This window comes from Gambusia affinis, linkage group LG01 (assembly GCF_019740435.1).
Source record: "Gambusia affinis linkage group LG01, SWU_Gaff_1.0, whole genome shotgun sequence".
NCBI classification, from domain to species: Eukaryota; Metazoa; Chordata; class Actinopteri; order Cyprinodontiformes; family Poeciliidae; genus Gambusia; species Gambusia affinis.
The window spans coordinates 701,419-721,055 of NC_057868.1; the positions used below are offsets into that span (position 1 = coordinate 701,419).

At 41.4% G+C, this 19,637-nt stretch overlaps 2 protein-coding genes across 2 annotated transcripts in view; one reads left to right on the forward strand and one right to left on the reverse strand.

The window, feature by feature from the left end:
• The window catches only part of ptpn11b (protein tyrosine phosphatase non-receptor type 11b), a 48,360-nt gene extending 37,030 nt beyond the window's left edge, over positions 1-11,330 (forward strand). The window contains exons 8-17 of the mRNA XM_044117554.1: positions 286-382; positions 564-643; positions 787-942; positions 1,906-2,037; positions 3,666-3,820; positions 6,370-6,437; positions 6,506-6,657; positions 6,736-6,836; positions 6,918-7,046; positions 8,166-11,330. Of these exons, the coding sequence (XP_043973489.1) occupies positions 286-382; positions 564-643; positions 787-942; positions 1,906-2,037; positions 3,666-3,820; positions 6,370-6,437; positions 6,506-6,657; positions 6,736-6,836; positions 6,918-7,005 (1,029 nt within the window). The 3' untranslated portion in view covers positions 7,006-7,046; positions 8,166-11,330. The remainder of the gene's footprint in view (positions 1-285; positions 383-563; positions 644-786; positions 943-1,905; positions 2,038-3,665; positions 3,821-6,369; positions 6,438-6,505; positions 6,658-6,735; positions 6,837-6,917; positions 7,047-8,165) is intronic.
• A 541-nt stretch (positions 11,331-11,871) lies between these two features.
• On the reverse strand, positions 11,872-18,888 carry LOC122831410 (RING finger protein 223). The gene is made up of 3 exons (XM_044117566.1): positions 18,843-18,888; positions 18,310-18,577; positions 11,872-13,158 (listed from the first exon to the last, which is right to left on the reverse strand). The coding sequence occupies exon 3, from the start codon at positions 13,096-13,098 to the stop codon at positions 12,376-12,378; it is 723 nt and encodes a 240-aa protein (XP_043973501.1). The 5' UTR covers positions 13,099-13,158; positions 18,310-18,577; positions 18,843-18,888; the 3' UTR covers positions 11,872-12,375.
• Positions 18,889-19,637: the final 749 nt, after the last annotated feature.

Consider the following 19,637-nt stretch of genomic DNA (forward strand, 5'->3'; position numbering starts at 1 on the left):
GAAGGCATTTGCACAGTGAATGTTATCACACACCCTGAGTTGTTAGATGTTTCCCTCTGACTTCTCCACATGGTGCCCTCGGCTGTAATAAAAGCTCATTACACTGTTCTACACCCAGCGTTATTCAGAGTATTCCAGTTACCTAAATGTCTTTGGAAATGTCATTAGAGTATTATTTTTTGCTCTACTCTTCCTGGAACTGTTTTATGTGGCAATAACTCATTGAAATCCTCATGTTGTCTATCTTATGTTGTTCTTTTGTTCTTCTCTTCATCTCTTTTAAAGGTACTTCAGCAGCAAGAGTGCAAACTGCTGTATCCCCGGAAAGAGGGCCAGAAGCCAGAAAACAAGAGTAAAAACAGATACAAGAACATCCTCCCCTGTGAGTCGCACAGCAACCTGCCATTTCCTGTCTCTCCAACTTCCTGTGGAAAGAGTGACACAGATGACAGAGCATAGAAATAGTGTTTTAATAGCCTGAGCCTATCAGCTGCATTATGTCTGTGTGGTTTCAGGACTGACTGCTCCTTCATGCATTAATTGGTTGAACTTTGTGTTTGCAGTCGACACAACGCGAGTTGTGATTAAAGATTCTGAATCAGACGCTCCGGGTTCGGATTACATCAACGCTAACTATATCAGAGTGAGTGTTTGTGACCAGGAAGGACTTCCTCCACACGCTATGGATGTCAAATATATTTCTAGACATTTAATATTACATAATTAACATTCACTCAGTGGTAAAAACGGTTCATGTGGAATCGTTCCTGTTGTCCAACCATGCAGAACGTGAGTGAAGACGGGCGGCATGTGGAGGAGAGTAAAGTCTTCATTGCCACCCAGGGCTGCCTGCAGAACACGGTGAACGACTTCTGGAAGATGGTGTATCAGGAGAATGCTCACGTCATCGTCATGACGACCAAGGAGATGGAGCGGGGAAGGGTGAGCCGCCTCCATGTCACTCATGCTTGCTCTAGTCCTCGTCATAAAACAAGATGAGCCGTTCTGATGCACTTTAGCAGGATGCTAAAGGGTTCAATTATTGCTTGGTGCTGCATTAGTTGTGGTGGGACCAGATTAAAAGTTAATAACTGGATCCATACTTAATCTCATTTTAATCAAAAACATAACAACCAATATTTCCAATTCAAAAACCCTTTTGCTGCTGAATCATTGAATAAACATATGAGCTTAGCAACAGTTATTTATTGTTTTTATTTTTCTTTAGGTTATTCAAAGTGTCATTAGACTCATTCAGAGTTAAAGTGCTTCAGGAACCACTGATCATCCACTGCCATTAGCGTTGGGACGTCTGGACTGCTGCAACATGTTTAGCACTGAGATGCAATTTTACACCTGAATAGCTTCATGCATTCAAAACTGCTGTACTGATACTGTGTATCACTACAGTTTTTTCCAGCATCACATTGTTTCTAGAAGCAAAAGTTACCCTCAGAGAGGTGACTGTCATCTCTCTGCTGTTTGCCAGTGTTGCTTGTGCATCCGAGTTACTCGTTTAAAAGAAACACCACAGAAAGGTTCCAACTTGGGAAAAAAACACTTAATTGCGCTAAGAAAAGCAGAAGACCACATATCAATGCCTTTCAGTTTTAACGACATGTTGACAAAAGAAGCCAATCATGAATCATTTCCTATTCTCGCTTTCAAAATGTTTTGGCTGTGTGATAATCTAATATCATCCTTTTTTATGAGTCATCAGTGGAAAGCAGTGAGTGCTTTAGCATGTGAGTGTCAGGATCATGTACATGTGTCAGTGTGGTGGACAGGACTAGCAGGGGATAGCATGACAGATAAGCTTCCTGAAAAGCTGCTTGAGCTGAGCCGTTTCTTCAGACTGTCTAATGCCAGTCTCTCTCTCTCTCTCTCTCTTCATGTTTCTATCAGAACAAATGCGTCCGGTACTGGCCAGACCTCAACGGCACTAAAGAGTTTGGGAAAGTCCTGGTGAGGAATGTGGAAGAGCAGCCGGCGCAGGACTACATCCTGAGGAAGCTGGAGGTGACGCGCCTGGACAGGGTAGGGACGGCTGACCTCTGACCTGGAGTCAGATTACCAAGCCAACAGTTTGAGCTTCAGTTTACAAGACTCATCTGGTTGACTAGCAGATGGAGCAATAAGTGGAAAAAAACACAACAAACATACAACTTTTGTCAGGAATAAAGATTCATTTTGCTTCCTAGTGGTAATATGGTAAGCATTAGTTAATAATAATAACTGTGATAACACCTAAAACATAACATTTCACACATTTAAACTCCAATTCAAGTGGAAATTGAGCTTTGAATTATTTTTATTTCAATATAAATATTCAATGTTTGCTATAATACAGATAATTTCCTCACATATAATTACAGCTTTATGAGAGCTTATCAGCGCTGCTGGCAGACACGTTTGAATTTTTACTTTTTAATTTTATATATTACAAAGAACATGTGAACAACATGGGTACAGTACAGTAAAATAAAAAATAAAGTAAAATAGAAAAATAAAACTAGCTAAGTAACTAAAATGGACTGATAAATTCACCCAGTTTAATTTTTTATTGGTTTCTGTATAAATATTCCCTATTTCCAGCATTTGGTTCATTTCTCCTCCTCGTTTCTCCTTATTGTACATTTCTTTTATAATTCCTCACCAGTGGTCAGTTTGTAGCCATTTCCAAATTATGATTTTTCTATTACTTGCTGAAAGTATCTTAAGGAGGCATTTCACCTAAATGGAAGTCAGTAAAATAAAGATCTGGAACATCATCAGCCTTCAGAGACGTCCAACAGGCTCAGGACTTTGTGATAAAGGAGCGGCTCATTTTGAATGCTAACTAAACACAGATGGATTTATCAGAGCAGTGCTGTGATCAGTTCCTGTTGTTGTTTTCAGAGCGGCTTACTGTTGGTCATGTGACCAGCAGAGGTGAACGGCGCAGAGCAGCACACACTGTCTCCTTACACACATTCATGTCAGGAACAGAGGAAATAACTATTAATTACTACATTAATTCATTCTGAAAAGTGAAATACAATATTTTTGTATTCTAAACAACTGCTCCTTCTCTTGTTTCATTATGTGGGTTTTTAAATACACATTCTTTAAAAGTGATTAATAGTGTAAAGAAGGTTCAACTTTATTAGACCTTAAGCTTGGTTTCATAGTTTTTATTTTAGTTTTCCGAGCCTAGTTAGGTCATTAAATGTAACGCAGTTCGAGAGAAAAAGAGTATCACGAGACTCGATGTTTATGTTCTGTTGTTGTTATGGTTCTCACTGCTCACTGCCCGGATATTGCCAACCGCTGTCTGTGCCAGAGCTAGAGACCAGAAGCGACACGGTTCTTACATGAGAACAACTCGGTTGTCGTTGTAATTCATCTGTTGCTGAAAGAAGTAAAGTTCATCAAGAGGTTTTTTTCTATTTTTTGTTGCGTATCTTCACCTACACCAACGCCTCCGTTACCCTGGAAACCAAAAGCGCTACAATAGTTTTATTTGTTTGTGTTCACCAGTTAGACTATGCCATGAAAATGACAGTGAAGTTGTTCTGGCTCTCAGTTCCTTTAACAGTGAAGGTTGTTCTGACCCGTTTAAAGCTGCTGAAGCTGTCTGGTTCCAGTAGAACATCCTCACTTCCTGTCATGCTGTGTTTGTGTAGAAGGAGCCTCTGCGGTTCATCTGGCACTACCAGTACCTGAGCTGGCCGGACCACGGCGTCCCCAACGAGCCCGGCGGCGTCCTCTGGTTCCTGGAGGAAGTCAACTGCACACAGAGCACCATTAAGGATACTGGACCCATCGTCGTCCACTGCAGGTACAACCAGCACCGCTAACTGGGAAGAGCTCATGTAAGCTAGAATTTAGAGCTGAAAAGAAAAACCCGGCCCACAGGCTGTGATTAGCTTTAATTAGAGATCTGAGCTCAAAGCCAACTCGATATATTAATTTATGTACAATTTTACTGCTCTTGTTTTCAACAAGCAGTTGAAAACTGTTACTACTCCTGATTTTAGCTTCTTATGTCTTTCAGCTCCATTTTGTTGCTTGTTGTAGCTGCAAAGTGAAAAAAGGTCAAATCATCTGGGATGTGTGATTGATAGGATCTTCTCATCAGTGGGCTCTGATTAACTTCTCTGTACTTACTTTCTTTAATTCTTTAACAGGTTAAACTATCTACTCCTCCATTTACAATAAATAGTGTAAACCAGTGGTCCCTAACCAGTGGTCCCCAACCACCGGTCCGTGGACCAATTGGTACCGGGCCACGCAAGAAATAATTAAATATGTCCGTTCTATGTACTGAGTCTGGAGGAGCTTTTATTTTGAAAATCCTAAACCGGATGCTGTCGGTTACGTCTTGCGCGCCAACATGCAGCAGAATGAATAAGAAACAACGGCGTGCCCCCACGCCCCCCATCCACAGGAAATTTACGAAGGGTTGACCGGTCCGCTGCACTAAAATGGTTGGGGACCACTGGCGTAAACAATAGTAGATCATTTGGTTCATCTATCATTTGGTTTTCTCTGTGCTGAATGTATTGCAGGCTAACGAAACACGCCACAGAAGCCCGAACTCCACCCAAATGTCAGGCTGGGTTGGGTTCAGGTCAAATATCTAAACTTTAATTTCCGTACAACTATAAAGTGAAGTATGGAGTATCTTGAGAAACTGAAATGATGGAGAACCTGACAAGTTGTTCCTCTTGGTGAATTAATTCTTCATGAATGAGGCTGAACATCTGAAGTAAATCTATTTTGATGCATAAAGTCATGAAAATAGACTGGCTCTAAAACTGTGAACTTTCTGCTGGTTGGCTGAATAAACAGCCATCCAGGTGGAGCATCATAAAACATGCATGACTGCTTTTTACTGTGTTTTATGAAGTCCTTTTAAAGACTCTGAGCATATGAGGACAGCTGTCTCTAGGTGAATCAGAGCTGCAGTGTGTGTGTTATCTGGTCCTGCTGCTGAATGTTTCCACTGGATGTCTATCCAGGGATCCAGGGATTTGTCTAAACAGACTCCCTGGATGAATGTGGAATCAGCCAACGTCCCCTGAGCAGCGTCAGCTCAGAGTTTCTCAACCTCCCTGAAACGTCTGGACAAAAAAAACAAAAGTTCACAAGCAGCTTGCAGGAAGCTGTGACACATGCTTTTTCTTTTTCTTTTTAGAGGATCTACAGAAGAGAATGGGACAGACTGTACAGTTAAAGACTCTCCAAAGTTCAGGAAGCCACTAGAAGTGTTCAAATCAGCAGCCATGTTTTTAAGTCGTCTGGGGAAAGTGTGTACAGCAGTGGAGCGATTCCTCTGCGGTTCTGACCGGACAGCCATGCAGGTCGAACTGCTTTAATGGGACAAAGTGACACAAAGCAGCGCCTCGCTTCTTAATGCAGGGGAAATTATTTACCTGAATCATTTTATGAAAATGTGATGAGAACAGACTCGTTTCTGGGGAAAACTCACAAACCCGCTGTCTGGATTTGGCCCTGTGGCCCTTGGGATTCCTTAGGGACCAATCAATGGACCCTTCCAGATAACTTGACATGTGCATATTATTTTATCAAATAGCTTCTACCTGCATACTGCTAATTTACATGAACCAGTCCTTCCAGACTGTCTGAACGGAAAGTTGTACAGAATCAGCAGATTCAGCAGCGTCATGTTTATCAACGTATTGCAAATTTTCAGCCAAAATGTTCAGAACATCAGATTTAAGTGATGCTAGCTCCCACCTGCAGGTGGTAGTGTTTCCTACTTCTACTACACTGCTGCCTTAATTCATGTTAAGTTATTGTCTGTGATCAATATCATTTAGTGTTTAATTTATCATTAACTGGATCATACTGACTTAAACAAAATATTTAGCAGTAATTAAGCCAAACCTGTACCAGAAATATAAACATTTTCCACTTAAGATAAAAAATAAATCTTTGTAAATAAGAGTTAGTTTTACCTTTATCAGGTTGACCTTTTGCTGTCTATTTATTAATCATTTTAGCTTTACTCTGTATTGATTTTCACATGTTGATGTTTGAAGTATTTCTCAGCTGCAGATCATCAAGTGTTCACTAAAGGACAGCAGTTATTGCATTTTAGTTAAAAAAGTTTTCATTTGGATCTTTTAAATGCATTACTACAACTAAAATAAGCTTAGTTGGTGAAATATCTGCAGAATGTCCCAATTTTTTTAATCCAATTAATGGACTAATCATCGGAGTCATCGATAGCTTATTGGTTGCTCTGTTTCAGGCGTATTTATGAGAAAACAATGTAGATGAGTAGATTTCAATACTACTGCCGGAATTAGAGCTAGAATTGTATTTTACTATTAATTTCAAACACTTTGTCTGCCTCTGCAGTGCGGGCATCGGCAGAACCGGCACCATCATCGTCATCGACGTCCTCATCGACATCATCAACCGCCAAGGTGGGAAGGAATCTGGTGAGTCTGGACTTTCCTCCTGGATGAGGTTCATGTGTGTGTTTCTGGTCCAGGGTTGGACTGTGACATCGACATCCCAAAGACCATCCAGATGGTCCGGCAGCAGCGGTCCGGCATGGTCCAGACTGAGGCGCAATACAAGTTCATCTACATGGCAGTGCAGCAGTACATAGACACGGTCCAGAAGAGGCTGGAGGAGGAGCAGGTGCTCTGAAAGTCCACTTCTCCTCCTTGACATCCAGCACCTCATAAAGTCTCTGTGTGACATTTTGTTCTTTTTCAGAGGAATAAAATAAAGGAGAGGGAATATTCAAACATCAAGTATCCACAGATGACCAACTCCAGGTCTAAGCACAACATGGCGTCCTCCAGGTCGTCTTCAGTGTGCGTTTCACTGGAACGTGATGGATCATTGAGCGACAGCAGCATGCGCTAACGGTAAATATCTCTGCTGGTGTTTTCCAGAATGACAAATGATGATTCTTCGAGCGTGTACGAGAATATAAACTTCAAAACCCCCCAGGCATCGTTCAGTAGTAACACCAGGAGATAAAACGGCTGCTGCACAACTGCTTCTCTCTAATCTGCCTCCTGGTAAGTGTTTTAGATTGAAGCTGGAAACTGTTTTGATGGACTTTTATCTGTGAAAGTGGCCTACTGAGGAGAGAAGCTGCTGTTTCAGTGCAGCTCTAAAGTTTAAATCAGCTGCACTCTAGTGATTGTAGTAATGGATGAAAAAATCCAAAACTTAAAGCTCTGGCTCATGTGTCAAGGAAAACAAATGTCTCTTGACATTAAAACTTTATGGATTTTCACAAATAGAAAACAGCAGTTTGCTTTCAGTAAATAAAAGATTTTTTGGGTGAGCAATATTTTTTTGTAGGATTGCCAAAGTTAGCTGAGTTTGTATTAAATAAACCGGCACAAAAATTAATGTTGAGTGTTGGACAACAAAAACAATGAGTAACAATGAATGTCTCATTGTTTTTGTTAATAATAACTAAAGTATCTCGATGATGGGATGAAATTTGATGGAAATGTTAGCGGTGGTCCGTCAGAAATGAACAACATGCAAACTCCATGCAGAAAGACCCCGGGCTGGGAATTGAACCCAGGACCTTCTTGCTGAAAGGGAATGGCGTTGTGCAAGAAAACGATATTTGTTTAAAGAACACACTCAGAGCAGTAAAAAAGCCACAACTTAATCACATACATTTTACCTTTGTCTGTAAATTTATTCTGCACAAACTCCTGAGGTGGCAGACTGAGTTTCTGCTCAAAAAACAACAACAAAAAACATCTCCTATTAAGCACCTTTTACTAATTATTAATCAGTTCATTCAAAGAGAAGTGAACGGATCAGCCGTTCACTGTAAAGTCAGTCACAAAGGGCTCAGCCTTTCACATGTTGATGTTTACAATATTTTTTGCTGCATATGCATCCAGTTCTAGCATACACTAACATAATGCTATGTTGTTGCATTTTACGCAATCAAATGTTTTATTTTCTTATTTAAAAAGGAATTGGATTATTCACTTGCATCTTTTAATATATTTCTAAATGTATAAGAAGGCTAAAGTGGTTCAAATCTGCAGAATTAATCGACAGAATAATTGATTAATCACCAGAACAATTAATTAACAACGGCTAGTTGCTTCCCTGGTGACGGTCAGCCGTCCGTCCTCTCACCAGTTGCTCTCATCTCTTTGCAGCTTCAGCAGCGCTGTTGCTGGCCAGAGTCTGTAAAAATCCTTTTTGGGGCTGACAGGAAGTGATGCATTAACGGACCCCGGCCTCGGCCTGAAGGCAGCAAGGCGACTCCTCTCCTGCTGCCATGCTGCTGACCTCTGACCCTGTGACCAGAGGACCCTCCACTCTGTCCTGTCAGAACCAGCTCCAGTGCCTTGTGACAGGATGTGTCTGTAACCCTTAGCCCCTCCCCCACCTGTTTCTCCTCTTTTTTCTTCCTCAAACCTCCAAGTCTAAGCTAACCCGCTAAGTTGCGCTTGCTGGATGAGACATCAGGCGGCGGGTCTGACCCGAAGCGGGTCCGCGGGATCCGAGCCGGGGTCAGAGCCCAGCTGCTCTTCCAGCCATTTGAACTTTCAACTTTGCACTGTTTCCGTGGGGCGAGCTGCGGGGTTTATTAAAGCGGCCGCTGAGAGATGGAAGGGTCCCAAGACTCAGGAAGGGCAACGGGCCCCACCCTTCTTTTAGATGTAGACTGTGGTGTGTGTGTGTGTGTGTGTGTGTGCGTGTGTGTGTGTGAGGAGGACGATGTGCTGCGATCTGCTGCTGGACGCGCTGGTTCTGTTCCTGAGCACAGAGAGAGACGACTTCAGGAACATCTCTGTCTGGTCTTCATGTTTTCCTCTAACACACAAATTGTCTGTGTGTTTGTTCTTCCCTTCAACATGTTACCGTTTCATTGTGTGTGACCGTGGTTTAAAGGTCATGTATAAACTTTATTTTAGGGTCTTTCTAAAAGCGGAGCTTCAGTTCACATGTTTCCTGACATAAATAGTGAATGGTGAATGAACCGTCCTCTAATAACTCAACGTCTGTCAGGATGGGATTGTCAAAAGGAGATGAGGAAACGGGCCCAGATGGCCATCTGCCTGAGATTAAAGAATAGATTTGTCTCTGAAAAGTAATTTAGAAGACAACTGTAATCCAGGTCTGATGCCAGAGTAAGGCGACGTCATTTATGGGATAAGTAGAGTGGTGCTGTAGAGCAACGAGCCCTCTGCAGTTTCCTGCAGATTGATGGATATTTTTAGCCTCCTGAATCCAAAATAACCCGGTCCGCTTCAAGGCGAGAGCAAAGTCCTCCTTCAACCTTCACATTTTCTCATGTTTCAAGCAAAAACATCACAGAGTTTTATTTGATAGATGGACACAAAGAGCTGGATGAAGGAAATTAAATGAAGTGTTTAAAAGAGGAAATATCTGAAAAGTGTGGTGTGCAGTTGAATGAAGCCACTTTACCCTGACACCCCTAAATAATCTCCAGTTGCTCTCAGAACTGGACTGACTCAGGTCTACTAACCCTAACGCATTTCTCTTTTATTGCTCATTTGCATAAGCAAACATTGAACATTATAACATTTTCAGCTTCAGCTGGTTTAGCTCATCCGTTTCAAATCTTCAGGTAAATAAATTTCACATATTAATGACCTTCACAGACAAATGAGGTTTCATAAAAATGTATCTTACAGTTCCTGGATGGATGAGCTTGCATTAAAAAATCAGTGGAAAGTTTTTCATTGTTAGTGAAAACCTACAGCTTCTCTGTCCAAAGTGTTAATATTTGGGTTTGATGTGGTCTTGGTGGTTGTTGCAGTCGCCCAGTAGATTCAGAGGAACAACATTCTTTAATTCCTCCAAATGTTTTCAGGTTGGAATTTGCACCTCTGCTCATTAGTTTCATGTTTGTTTGTTTGTTTGTTTTTTAATATTAGAAATGAGACTCGAGAACAAAACCAGAACACTTGACTTCTGAAACTGGCTCAATGTGTTGACCTTTGACTTTCAATTGAAAAATATATCAAATTATTCATGTTCACTGATGATTACTGCAGGCCAAACATTTCAGAATCCTATTTGTGAAAAGAAAAATTCAAAGAAATGTCCTTAAAGTTTGAAGGAGTATGAATTATTTGTTAGTTGTAAAGTGTTTGGATGCCCCATCTGCCCCAGGTCTTTTAGTGCCCCTCTCCCAGTTGCCCCAGCTCAACACAAACAGCTCAGGGTTTGACCCCAGGGATTAAAACCTGCATGTCAGGATCTTCATGAAAATATCCAACGTTAGGAAAAGTTTTCACCCTTCTGACCTCAGATCTTAGGAGTTGTTGTTTTTTTTCTCCGAAGAGTTCTTGCGGTGCTAGTGGCTCGTATTTTTGTGACAGTAGGCAGACAGGAAAGCAGGTGAGGAGAGGGGGAAAGACATGCGGCCAACGTCGTCGGGACCGGGAGTCGAACCCACGACGAGGACCAAGGCCTCCAAAGGGGGCGTGCCCCAGATCTGAGGAGTTTAATACAAACTGAATGGCTCAAACACACAGACGTGTCAGAACGTGATTCATGGTGGAAACAATAATACTCTCAGCACTGCACTGAAATGATTATAATGTCGAAAAGTTTGAATGTAACTTCAGCAGCCATTTTGTTTCTCTCGTTTTAAAGTTTTGAAGGTTTTTCATGGTCTAACTACTGAAATGCTGTTTAATAAATGATTTGTAAATAACAGCTCTGGTTCAGTGATTGAAAGCTGCCTCTGCTCTGCACTGCCTGTTTCACATGCTGCACTGCTCCATGTTCATTATAATGTCAACATCAAGACGTTTCAACGTCTTTCTCTTCCTGTGCAACCAGGAGACGGATAATCTGTCTCCTGTTTTGTTTACTGTGAGTAACTTTGCTCCGTTTCTCACATCGTGTCTGATTTGGTGAAACTTTAGTACTTGAAAGTGTGAACTGTTTTTCTCAGGCTGTGTGGAAGTCCATCGGACGTGTTTTTGTTTGTGCACTATACTGTTCATGTGTTTTCCTTCAGACTTGTTTTCTTTGATTCATCCTTGGATTTCTGTTTGGTATGGAGGTTTTATTTTTCTCTCCATGTTTTGATGACTGAATCCGTGGAGGTCTGCAGTCGTGACACCGAGTTTTACTTCAGCTGGTCCTCTCACATTTTACTTGAACTTGTTGATGTGATTTTTGTTGGATTCCCTGACGTTGTCCTCCATGTTTCCTGTTCATCTTGCACTGGCTCCGCCCACACACACCTTTTGGGGAGTTTTGGCTTCAACTGCTGGTGTGATGAGCTGTCGGAAACTGCCTCTAATATCATATACAATAAAACACTTTATTATGCCACAGTATGCCAAGTCATGTGTGTTTGCTGTAAATGTCTGATGATTAGTATCTGATAATAATCAGATGATGATAGTAATCTGATTAGTATGGATTAAATAATCCACAGATTCAAAGTGCCAAGTGTGACACTAAAACAAGTACAGAGAAAGGAAACTGTCATCTTAGTTTGGTGATTCATAATGACATTAATTGAAGATTTGAGGAGGAAATTAGAGTAAGCATATTCATCAGTAATATGAACTTGCTGTTTGAAAGTGTTGCCCCATCACAACGCTTAATGTTTAACTGTTTCCCAGCAGTCCAAATGGGTCGTTAAGGAAGTTCTGCATTTACTTGTAAATAAAACCTCTGAGTCTTATCTGTTTAATATCTGAGCAAACTGGAAAAACTCAAAGTTCCTGGCAAAGATTTACCCTCAGAGGTCAAAGGTTGATGGAGGAGAAAGTCTGATCATTTTTTTCATGGTTATAAAGTCAGATGATTTATTTTTTTACAAAATATCACTTAAAAGATGTTTTTCCATTTTGAAACAGTGGACACAGACAAGCTTAATACTTCAATTTTAATTGTAGTTTTGTAAATAAAGATGTATCAAAAGTCACAATCAGTCACATTATGCACATTTGTCATTGGTACATGTGGATCCCATCCAACAAAGTTCACATTTCCACACCGGTTCAGTAAAAGTGCTGAGCTGTTTGGCCTGGACTTCAGGGTTCTACGTCGGTACCAAACAGAACCAGTCAGATGTTCTTATCTCAGAATACAAGCTCGGGTCAAAGTGCAAATGTGTCAAAGTTTTATCTACTCCTTGCGTACATGACTTCTGATGCAGCCATTTATGGAAATGTTGACAGAACTGGAGCTGTAAAGTCTGAGTTAATGAGTGAATCAACCCTTCATCCATCGCTGCAGGGGAACCAGGTCCGGTCCCAGCTACAGCATCAGAGGCAGCAGACGCATTGCTAGCCCATCACACGAATTACCCAGAATGCAACTCTTCAAAGCAACGGGTCAGTCACGGTAAAGTCCTGTAAGTTGAGCTGCTCATCCTTTCAGGCCGGACCTGCTGAGCGACGGGCCAAAGGTCGTGGTGGTGGTTGCCGTGGTGCTGATGTGGGGTCCGTTTCTCATGCAGCGCATGTTTCCAGTGGTGAACACACACTGCAGAGGCCACAGCACCACTATGACCAGCAGCACCATGAGCACCACGAACAGCACCATCCTCTTCCAGTCTGCCAGTCGGCCCATCAGACCCGAGCTCCGGCGCCTGGTCTGGACCGGAGCGTCCGCTGACTTACTGGCCCCGATGTCGATGCAGATGCAGAAGGCCGTGGGGCTGTCAGGCACTCCGGAGTGGGCGTCCTGTCTGGATGTCTTGTAGCACAACTTCTCCCCCTCCAGCCACACGGGCTCCTCCTGCTGCTGGTGGCTGGGCAGTTTGCAGAGGACCTCCCGGCTGGTGGCCAGGGCGGGGGGCCCGTCCTCTGGCAGCATAGTGGGATGGCGGCAGAAGGGGCAAGAGAGGCGTGTGCTGCCAGCGCCCTCATCCTGATCGGTCAGGGAGACGGCCATGAGGCGGGACAGGCACTCCAGGCAAAAGGTGTGGGTGCACTCCAGCAGCTTGGGTGTTTTGAAGACGTTGTCGTAGGTGTTGTAGCAGATGGAGCACTCCGGCTGGCTGGCCACCGATATCTTCTTCTGCAGCTCACCTGGAACTTCCTGCCCAGGAATCTGCATGTGCCAGATCTGTGGAGTGTTTTCTCCCATCTTGCCAGATGTAAGGACTCCTCTCTTTGTCAAAGTCGCCTCTTTGACACTCTGTGATTTCTGGGTTCAGATAAAGAGAGAATAAAGAAGAGAGATTTGTTGTAACGTAAAATCTGTTTTTCATCCAACACAACCAAAGCAGATTTTGTACAAGCTACAGCTGTTTGAACCCTGAGCTATTTTTACCCTCCCTCTCAGTGCACACAGATACTACGAATACTACTACAGATACTACTGGTTGGATTTTGCTCTGCAAGGTCAGTAATTCAGTCAAGATGAGGCAAATCGGGTCAAACAATTTACTCGGTCATTAGGCAAAAATCAACAGTAAAGACAACAAAGAGGAGAAGACGTCAGGTACAGCGTAGGCTTTAACTAGGACACAGTGTCCTTCATGGAAGAGTTTCAGTCATGAAAACATTTGAACCTGGAATAGAAAAGGTAAAAAAAGACATTTAATTCAATCTTAAATCAAAGAACTTATATATTGTGTGACTAAACTTCTTTCAAGGTTGCACAGTGGCGCAGTTGGTAGAGCTGTTGCCTTGCAGCAAGAAGGTCCTGGGTTCGATTCCCGGCCCGGGGTCTTTCTGCATGGAGTTTGCATGTTCTCCCTGTGCATGGTGGGTTCTCTCCGGGTTCTCCAGGTTCCTCCCACAGTCCAAAAACATGACTGTCAGGTTGATTGGTCTCTGAATTCTCCCTAGGTGTGAGTGTGTGTGTGAATGGTTGTGTGTCCTGTATGTCTCTGTGTTGCCCTGCGACAGACTGGCGACCTGTCCAGGGTGACCCTGTGACCCAGCCTCTCGCCCAGAACGTAGCTGGTGAGGAACCAGCAACCCTCCTGACCCCATTAGGGACAAGGGTGAACAGAAAATGGATGGATGGATAAACTTCTTTCAGAGCTAACTGAAAGAGCTAACATAACATATGTGTTATGTTGAGGATAAAATGTTAACCTGTTAAACAAAACAGTTTTCTAAACAAAAAACAACTCAGTTGGGATGTGAAGAACGCAGATTATTCTGTCAAATATTGAAAATGCTAATCCTTAATGTTCTAAACTTTGCAAAGAGTTGAGCTGTCCACTAGGTCAAGTTTGTCTCATTCTGTGTTGCTTTCATTCAAAATATTCAACATATTCAATGTTACTGATGTCAGGAGGACGAGTGTTCCAGTAAGAGAAATCTGTTTCCTCCAGGGGTCTGAGACGGACAAGAGGCACTGAGGTGGATGGAAGAGGAAGAATGAAGGGAACGTGAACAGGTGGTGATATGCAGACAGATAAAGACCGGCCAGGTTGTGAACTGCCCTGAACGTAAACAATAGGATTTTAAATTGAATTCTGACAGAAACAGGAAGCCAGTGAAGTTGTTGTAAAATTGGAATGATGTGGTGAAATGAGGAGAGAATAAAGAGGAGAGATTTGTTGTAACGTAAAATCTGTTTTTCATCCAACTCAACCAAAGCAGATTTTGATTCATGAGGCAGAACAACCAGGAGAGATTTACAGTAATCAATTTGAGAAATGAGCAGAATATGGACTTACAGCTTTTCTTTTGTCCATAGTAAATTATATTACATTAATTATGGTTAAAGTAGCTTAAAACATGAGAGTGAAATTATTAGTTGGAAACACTGGATTGTGGGACAAAGTTACCTATAAAGGATAGATATGTTTTCCTGACAGAAAACATATCTATGCTCCCAATATTACCATTATTTTGGTAATAATGGGAGCAGCAGAGATTGAACCAGATGAAGTTAATGAATTGATTCATGAGGCAGAACAACCAGGAGAGATTTACAGTAATCAATTTGAGAAATGAGCAGAATATGGACTAGAAAGAAAGCAGAAAGGAGGTAGAGGGACGGACGAAGTCGGTTAATATTATGGAAGTGGACGTGTGTTAATACTATTAACATGAGAGTGAAAAGAGAGAGTACTGTTAACACCCAGACTCAAGGTTTAGTTTAGTTTAGTTTAGTTTGGATCCATGTTTAGCTGCACTAATGCTGCTGCTGTTTAGTGATCCATACCACTATTGCATGAATAAAAAAAATGTAGAAATGAAATAAAAAATAAAAACACATGGAGACAAACTCAGCAGGATACACGTAAGGTCAGGTTAGACACGTAATTAACTGGTGTAATCAGTCCACAACCAGGACTTACATTGTTCACAGTTTACTAAAATATTGTTTTAAAATTCTTATTCTCAGACAAAATAGTGAGTAACTGAATCTATATTTAACAGAACGCCATTCTAACATGCAGTTTTCTGACACTTTTTGAACAGTGACTTAGAATCAGATCTGTTCTGTTTTGGATCATTTGATGATTATTAATAAAAATAATGTTTTGTTTAGTAAGTGCACTAAGTCCACATGCAGGGAATTCACATGAGACAGAATTAAGGTTTGGGTTAAGTTTCTAACAGCATCTGAAGTACTTTATCTGACTATTACTAACCCTCTACCCGTGAGTGATGCTGCAGCATCTTTGAATAATGTGAAAAATAATGGCGGCAGTTTGACAGAGGCACCAGCAGAGGGCGCTGGTTACACCGTCATACAGGTCATGAACCTTTAAATGGTACAGCCACAAACATTCACATATTTTAATAGGATTTTATATTTTAGACCAACAGAAAGTAGAGCAAGAAGAAAAATGATCACAGTAATGAAGATCAACAAAACATTATTTTTAAATGCATTAATTTTTAGCTCTTTATATTAAATAAAATGCAGCTCCACCAACTGCCTTCAGAAATTACCTAATAGGTAAAAATGTGTAGTTTAAGCTGAGTTTTAATGCAGCTCTTCTGTTTGTCCTGAACCGCTCTGTTCTGAAGAGCCCAAACATCACACATCATACTGTGTGTGTGTGTGTGTGTGTGTGTGTGTGTGTGTGCGTGCGTGCGTGTGTGGGTGTGTAGGTGAGTGTGTGTGTGTGTGTGTATGGGCGTGAACGTGGCAGGAACACAGGTGTTCTTGTGGCCCTGCCCTCAGGCCTGGTCCTGCTCGGCTCTCCTAGGCACAGAGGCTCTGCTTGTTCTCCAGCTAACGGCTCCGTCTGCTCTTGACATTCCTGCTGCTCTTTATTCTTGAAGTTGGTTGTGCTTCTCAGGGATTAGGACAGATTTTTCTGTGTAATTGTAATGACATCTCATCAGATTCTCTGAAGTTCTGTTCTAAGGTGTGGTCTCTTTTCCTGTGATAAATGATGTAGCAAAATCTGTTTCCTGAATAATATTTAACTTTCCATAAGGAAATGTAATTAACGGTTCTATAAATAAAAGAGACTGTACCACTGCAAATGGATTTGGACTGAAACTGAGAAAATATTTTCTTCAGGAACCTTCAAGTTCCTTAACATGAAATATTGTATATTTTTCATTATATAATATTGTGGCTTTTTAAACACCCACTAACAGATTTCTGCTGCTAATATCTAATCATGTTTCTATATATATTTTTTGCACACAAAATAATTAATTCTATCTTAGTTGTAATAGGTGAGTTTGTGTGACATGTAAACAAATGTAAAAACCCAGCATTAATACCTCTAATTAAAATCTACAGTGCTGGCCTCAGCGTTTAGCCTTTAGCTCAATGTGACCTGACAGTAACTTAGTAACCACATCAACCACTTTGTTAAAAGTGTACAATTTTTTATCTTGTGGTCAGTGAGGAGGAGGAACACAACAGAAATAAATTCCATTTGTAAAAAGTTACATCAACATCTGAAGCTATAGAAAACTGAAGAATGGTACGTCTGAGCCAACATTTGGTTAAATAGGAAATAATTGTCTCATAGAAACATTTTGCACTAAAAGTAATGTTTCTCTTTCCTCCCTCAGCACAGATGTCCAAAACAGCCAGAACAAAAAATGAATTCTTTTGTAAAATCCTATGTTTTTCGTTATTTTTTTGTATGTCCCATCAGGAATTACCTCTCAGTCTCAGCTGGAATGAGCCTCAATGACAGTTTGGGTAATTTTTTGGTCCACTGCCAAAGAATTATGAAATAATTTAAAAATGTAAGATACTTGTTCTCAAATTATAATTTATGATTTTCCATTTTATTTCTTAAGTTTTCTTTTAACTTAAGAAATAAAATTACTGGTATTGTAAATATTTCTGATTTGATCTATTTATATCCAGTTTGAATTAAAAACGATTGCTTTGGGTGTGCTGTGGTGGCGTAGAGGACAGCGCAACCCACATTTGGAGGCCTTCAGTCCTCGACACGGTGGTGGCGCGTTCGATTCCCAGACCCGGCTGACATTTGCCGCATGTCTTCCCCCCTGTCCTGTCAGTCTATAAGGGACACTAGAGCCCACAAAAGACCCCCTGGAGGGAGAAAAAAAGATTGCTTTATTTGGAACCCCAGCATTATTTTAGGCATTTCTGTCATTGAGGTAAAATGTCTCGGTGTGGTTTGAAGGTTGAATGTCTTTTTACACAACAAAGAGTTTGATGTAAAAAAACCCAATCAGGTTAACTGTGTAAAAAATCTGGAGTTTCCGTTAAAAATGGCTCCCAGAATGATAACTCCTCAGTCAAACATTAACTGAGCTTCTGCTCAACCCAAAACATAAACTTCAAACTCTGGGTGGGTCTCTGAGCTGCTGGCTCCATTCACTCATCTGTTTCTCCTCCCTGTCCCACTGACCTGTCTGAAAACCAATCCCAGCTCAGTTGGATGCCAGTCAAGGTTGTTTTTTTTTTTGTTTGTGTGTTTTTTGCAACCCTCATCAAGTATTCAGACTTCTGCAGCTTCTTTGTGTTCGTTCCAACTGCCTGTTTCTGTATATCCTGTAAATTCAACTGTCATGCTCAATGCAGCACTACCTGTTCTCAGTTTGCACAGCAAATGAAACCTGATCTTCCTGACGTCTTCAGAGTGAGGGGGTGGACGCGTTCAGATACAGAGAGCTGAATGTGAGGTGGGTTGTGGCAGAAGCAGAGCGTAAACAAGAAAGACAATGTGGGCGAACTAGAGTCCAACATGCAGACCATTAGTCTGCTATGAGGGCTCAGAGTTCATAGCTGATAATCTGGCTATAAAAGTCAAGAACAGTCAGTATTGATGAGGTGCTTAAAAACAAACTCATTGCATGTTAGCACAGCTACGTCTGAAGGAGTGTTCCTCCTGAGTCAGTGTCATAAAAACAGAAGATTTAGATCTGCAGAAGTCCAGTTTACCTGTTAGAGGATGAAGATCCCCTGTTGATCCGTCATCCAGCCTGGCTCAGATCACTGCCACTCCACATGGGATCAGTTTATGGGCTCAGGTTGCTCCTACTGGTGTGATGTTGTTCTGCGCTTCTGTCTAAGCGAGACAGTGGGTGTTCAGTGCTGGAGGCTGATCCTCCTTCCTCCTCAGTGTGTTGGCTGTCACCACCTGCCCTGTTCTGTCAGCTCCCTTTTTAGCCCTCTATGCAAATGGAAAGATTTGGCCTTGGGGTGGCGCCTGCAGTGGAGGAGGAGGAGAAGGAAGAGGAGTCAGGACTGAGTAGAGCCGTACTGATTTCCCTCCACTAAACACTCCTCCCATGTTTATACTGTTATAGTTCCACCTTTATTTCCACCTTTCATCCATACTGGAATAACTCAGTACAACCCTGGAGAAAATAGAAATCCTTCAGGTGTCAGCTGCATTTATCTTGTACAGAACCAGATCAGAACCAGATCAGAACCAGATCAGAACCGACGGTGCCATTCACACCCAAACTCACCAGATTCTCAGAATGTGACTTAAAGCTATTAGCAAAGTCAAACTTTTATTGGAGCCAAATTACAGATGTTCCCAGTGATGGATATTTTATATGACCATAAAATGATAAAACAAGGGTGGATTATAAATATGGATTTACACAACAGAATTTCATAAACTACAAAAGTTTAAAAAAGTGGCATGTTAATTTCCTTTTTGTTTTTGTTTGAGCTGATGACATCATAAGAGGCACAAGGAGAGAGCCAATCAGCTGGTATTAGTAAGCTAATGATGCAGTAGCGCATTTCAAATTAAATTTCACACATTTCAAAATAAATTAAATTAATTAATGGTATAGTAGCAGCCAGATTAAATCTAGGCACCAGCCTAACAATAGTGTTAGCTTAAGAGGCTAACACTTACTTCATTTGCAAAAGGGCCAACTGGAGACTAAACTGAATGCTTTTAATGATGATGAAGAATGATTTATTCTTCATTTGGTTTGATAACCTCCTCCTGGTAAATAAAAAGCAGTTTAGGAAAGTTAAGGTCTGTAATGTGTCTTTAAGAGTCTTAACTCAAGGCTTTAGAACAAAAGGTCACAAAGAAGCAAGATTCCTCTGAAAGCTCCTGAGATCAGACAACTGGCACCAACAACCAAAGAGCAAATTAAACTAGAACCTGTTTATTTTATTCCTTCAGCTGTTGGGTTTTTGAATGATTCCCGATGAATCTTTTGGAGTCCTGACATGGTTTGGTGTATGCGTGGGTGTGTGTGTGTCTGTGTTTCCTCTGTATTGACAGTGTTATTGTTGTT

What these genes read in the sequence shown, in the direction of transcription:
- LOC122831410 (XM_044117566.1), bottom strand. Translation starts at nt 13,098, where the DNA reads ATGGGAGAAAACACTCCACAGATCTGGCACATGCAGATTCCTGGGCAG.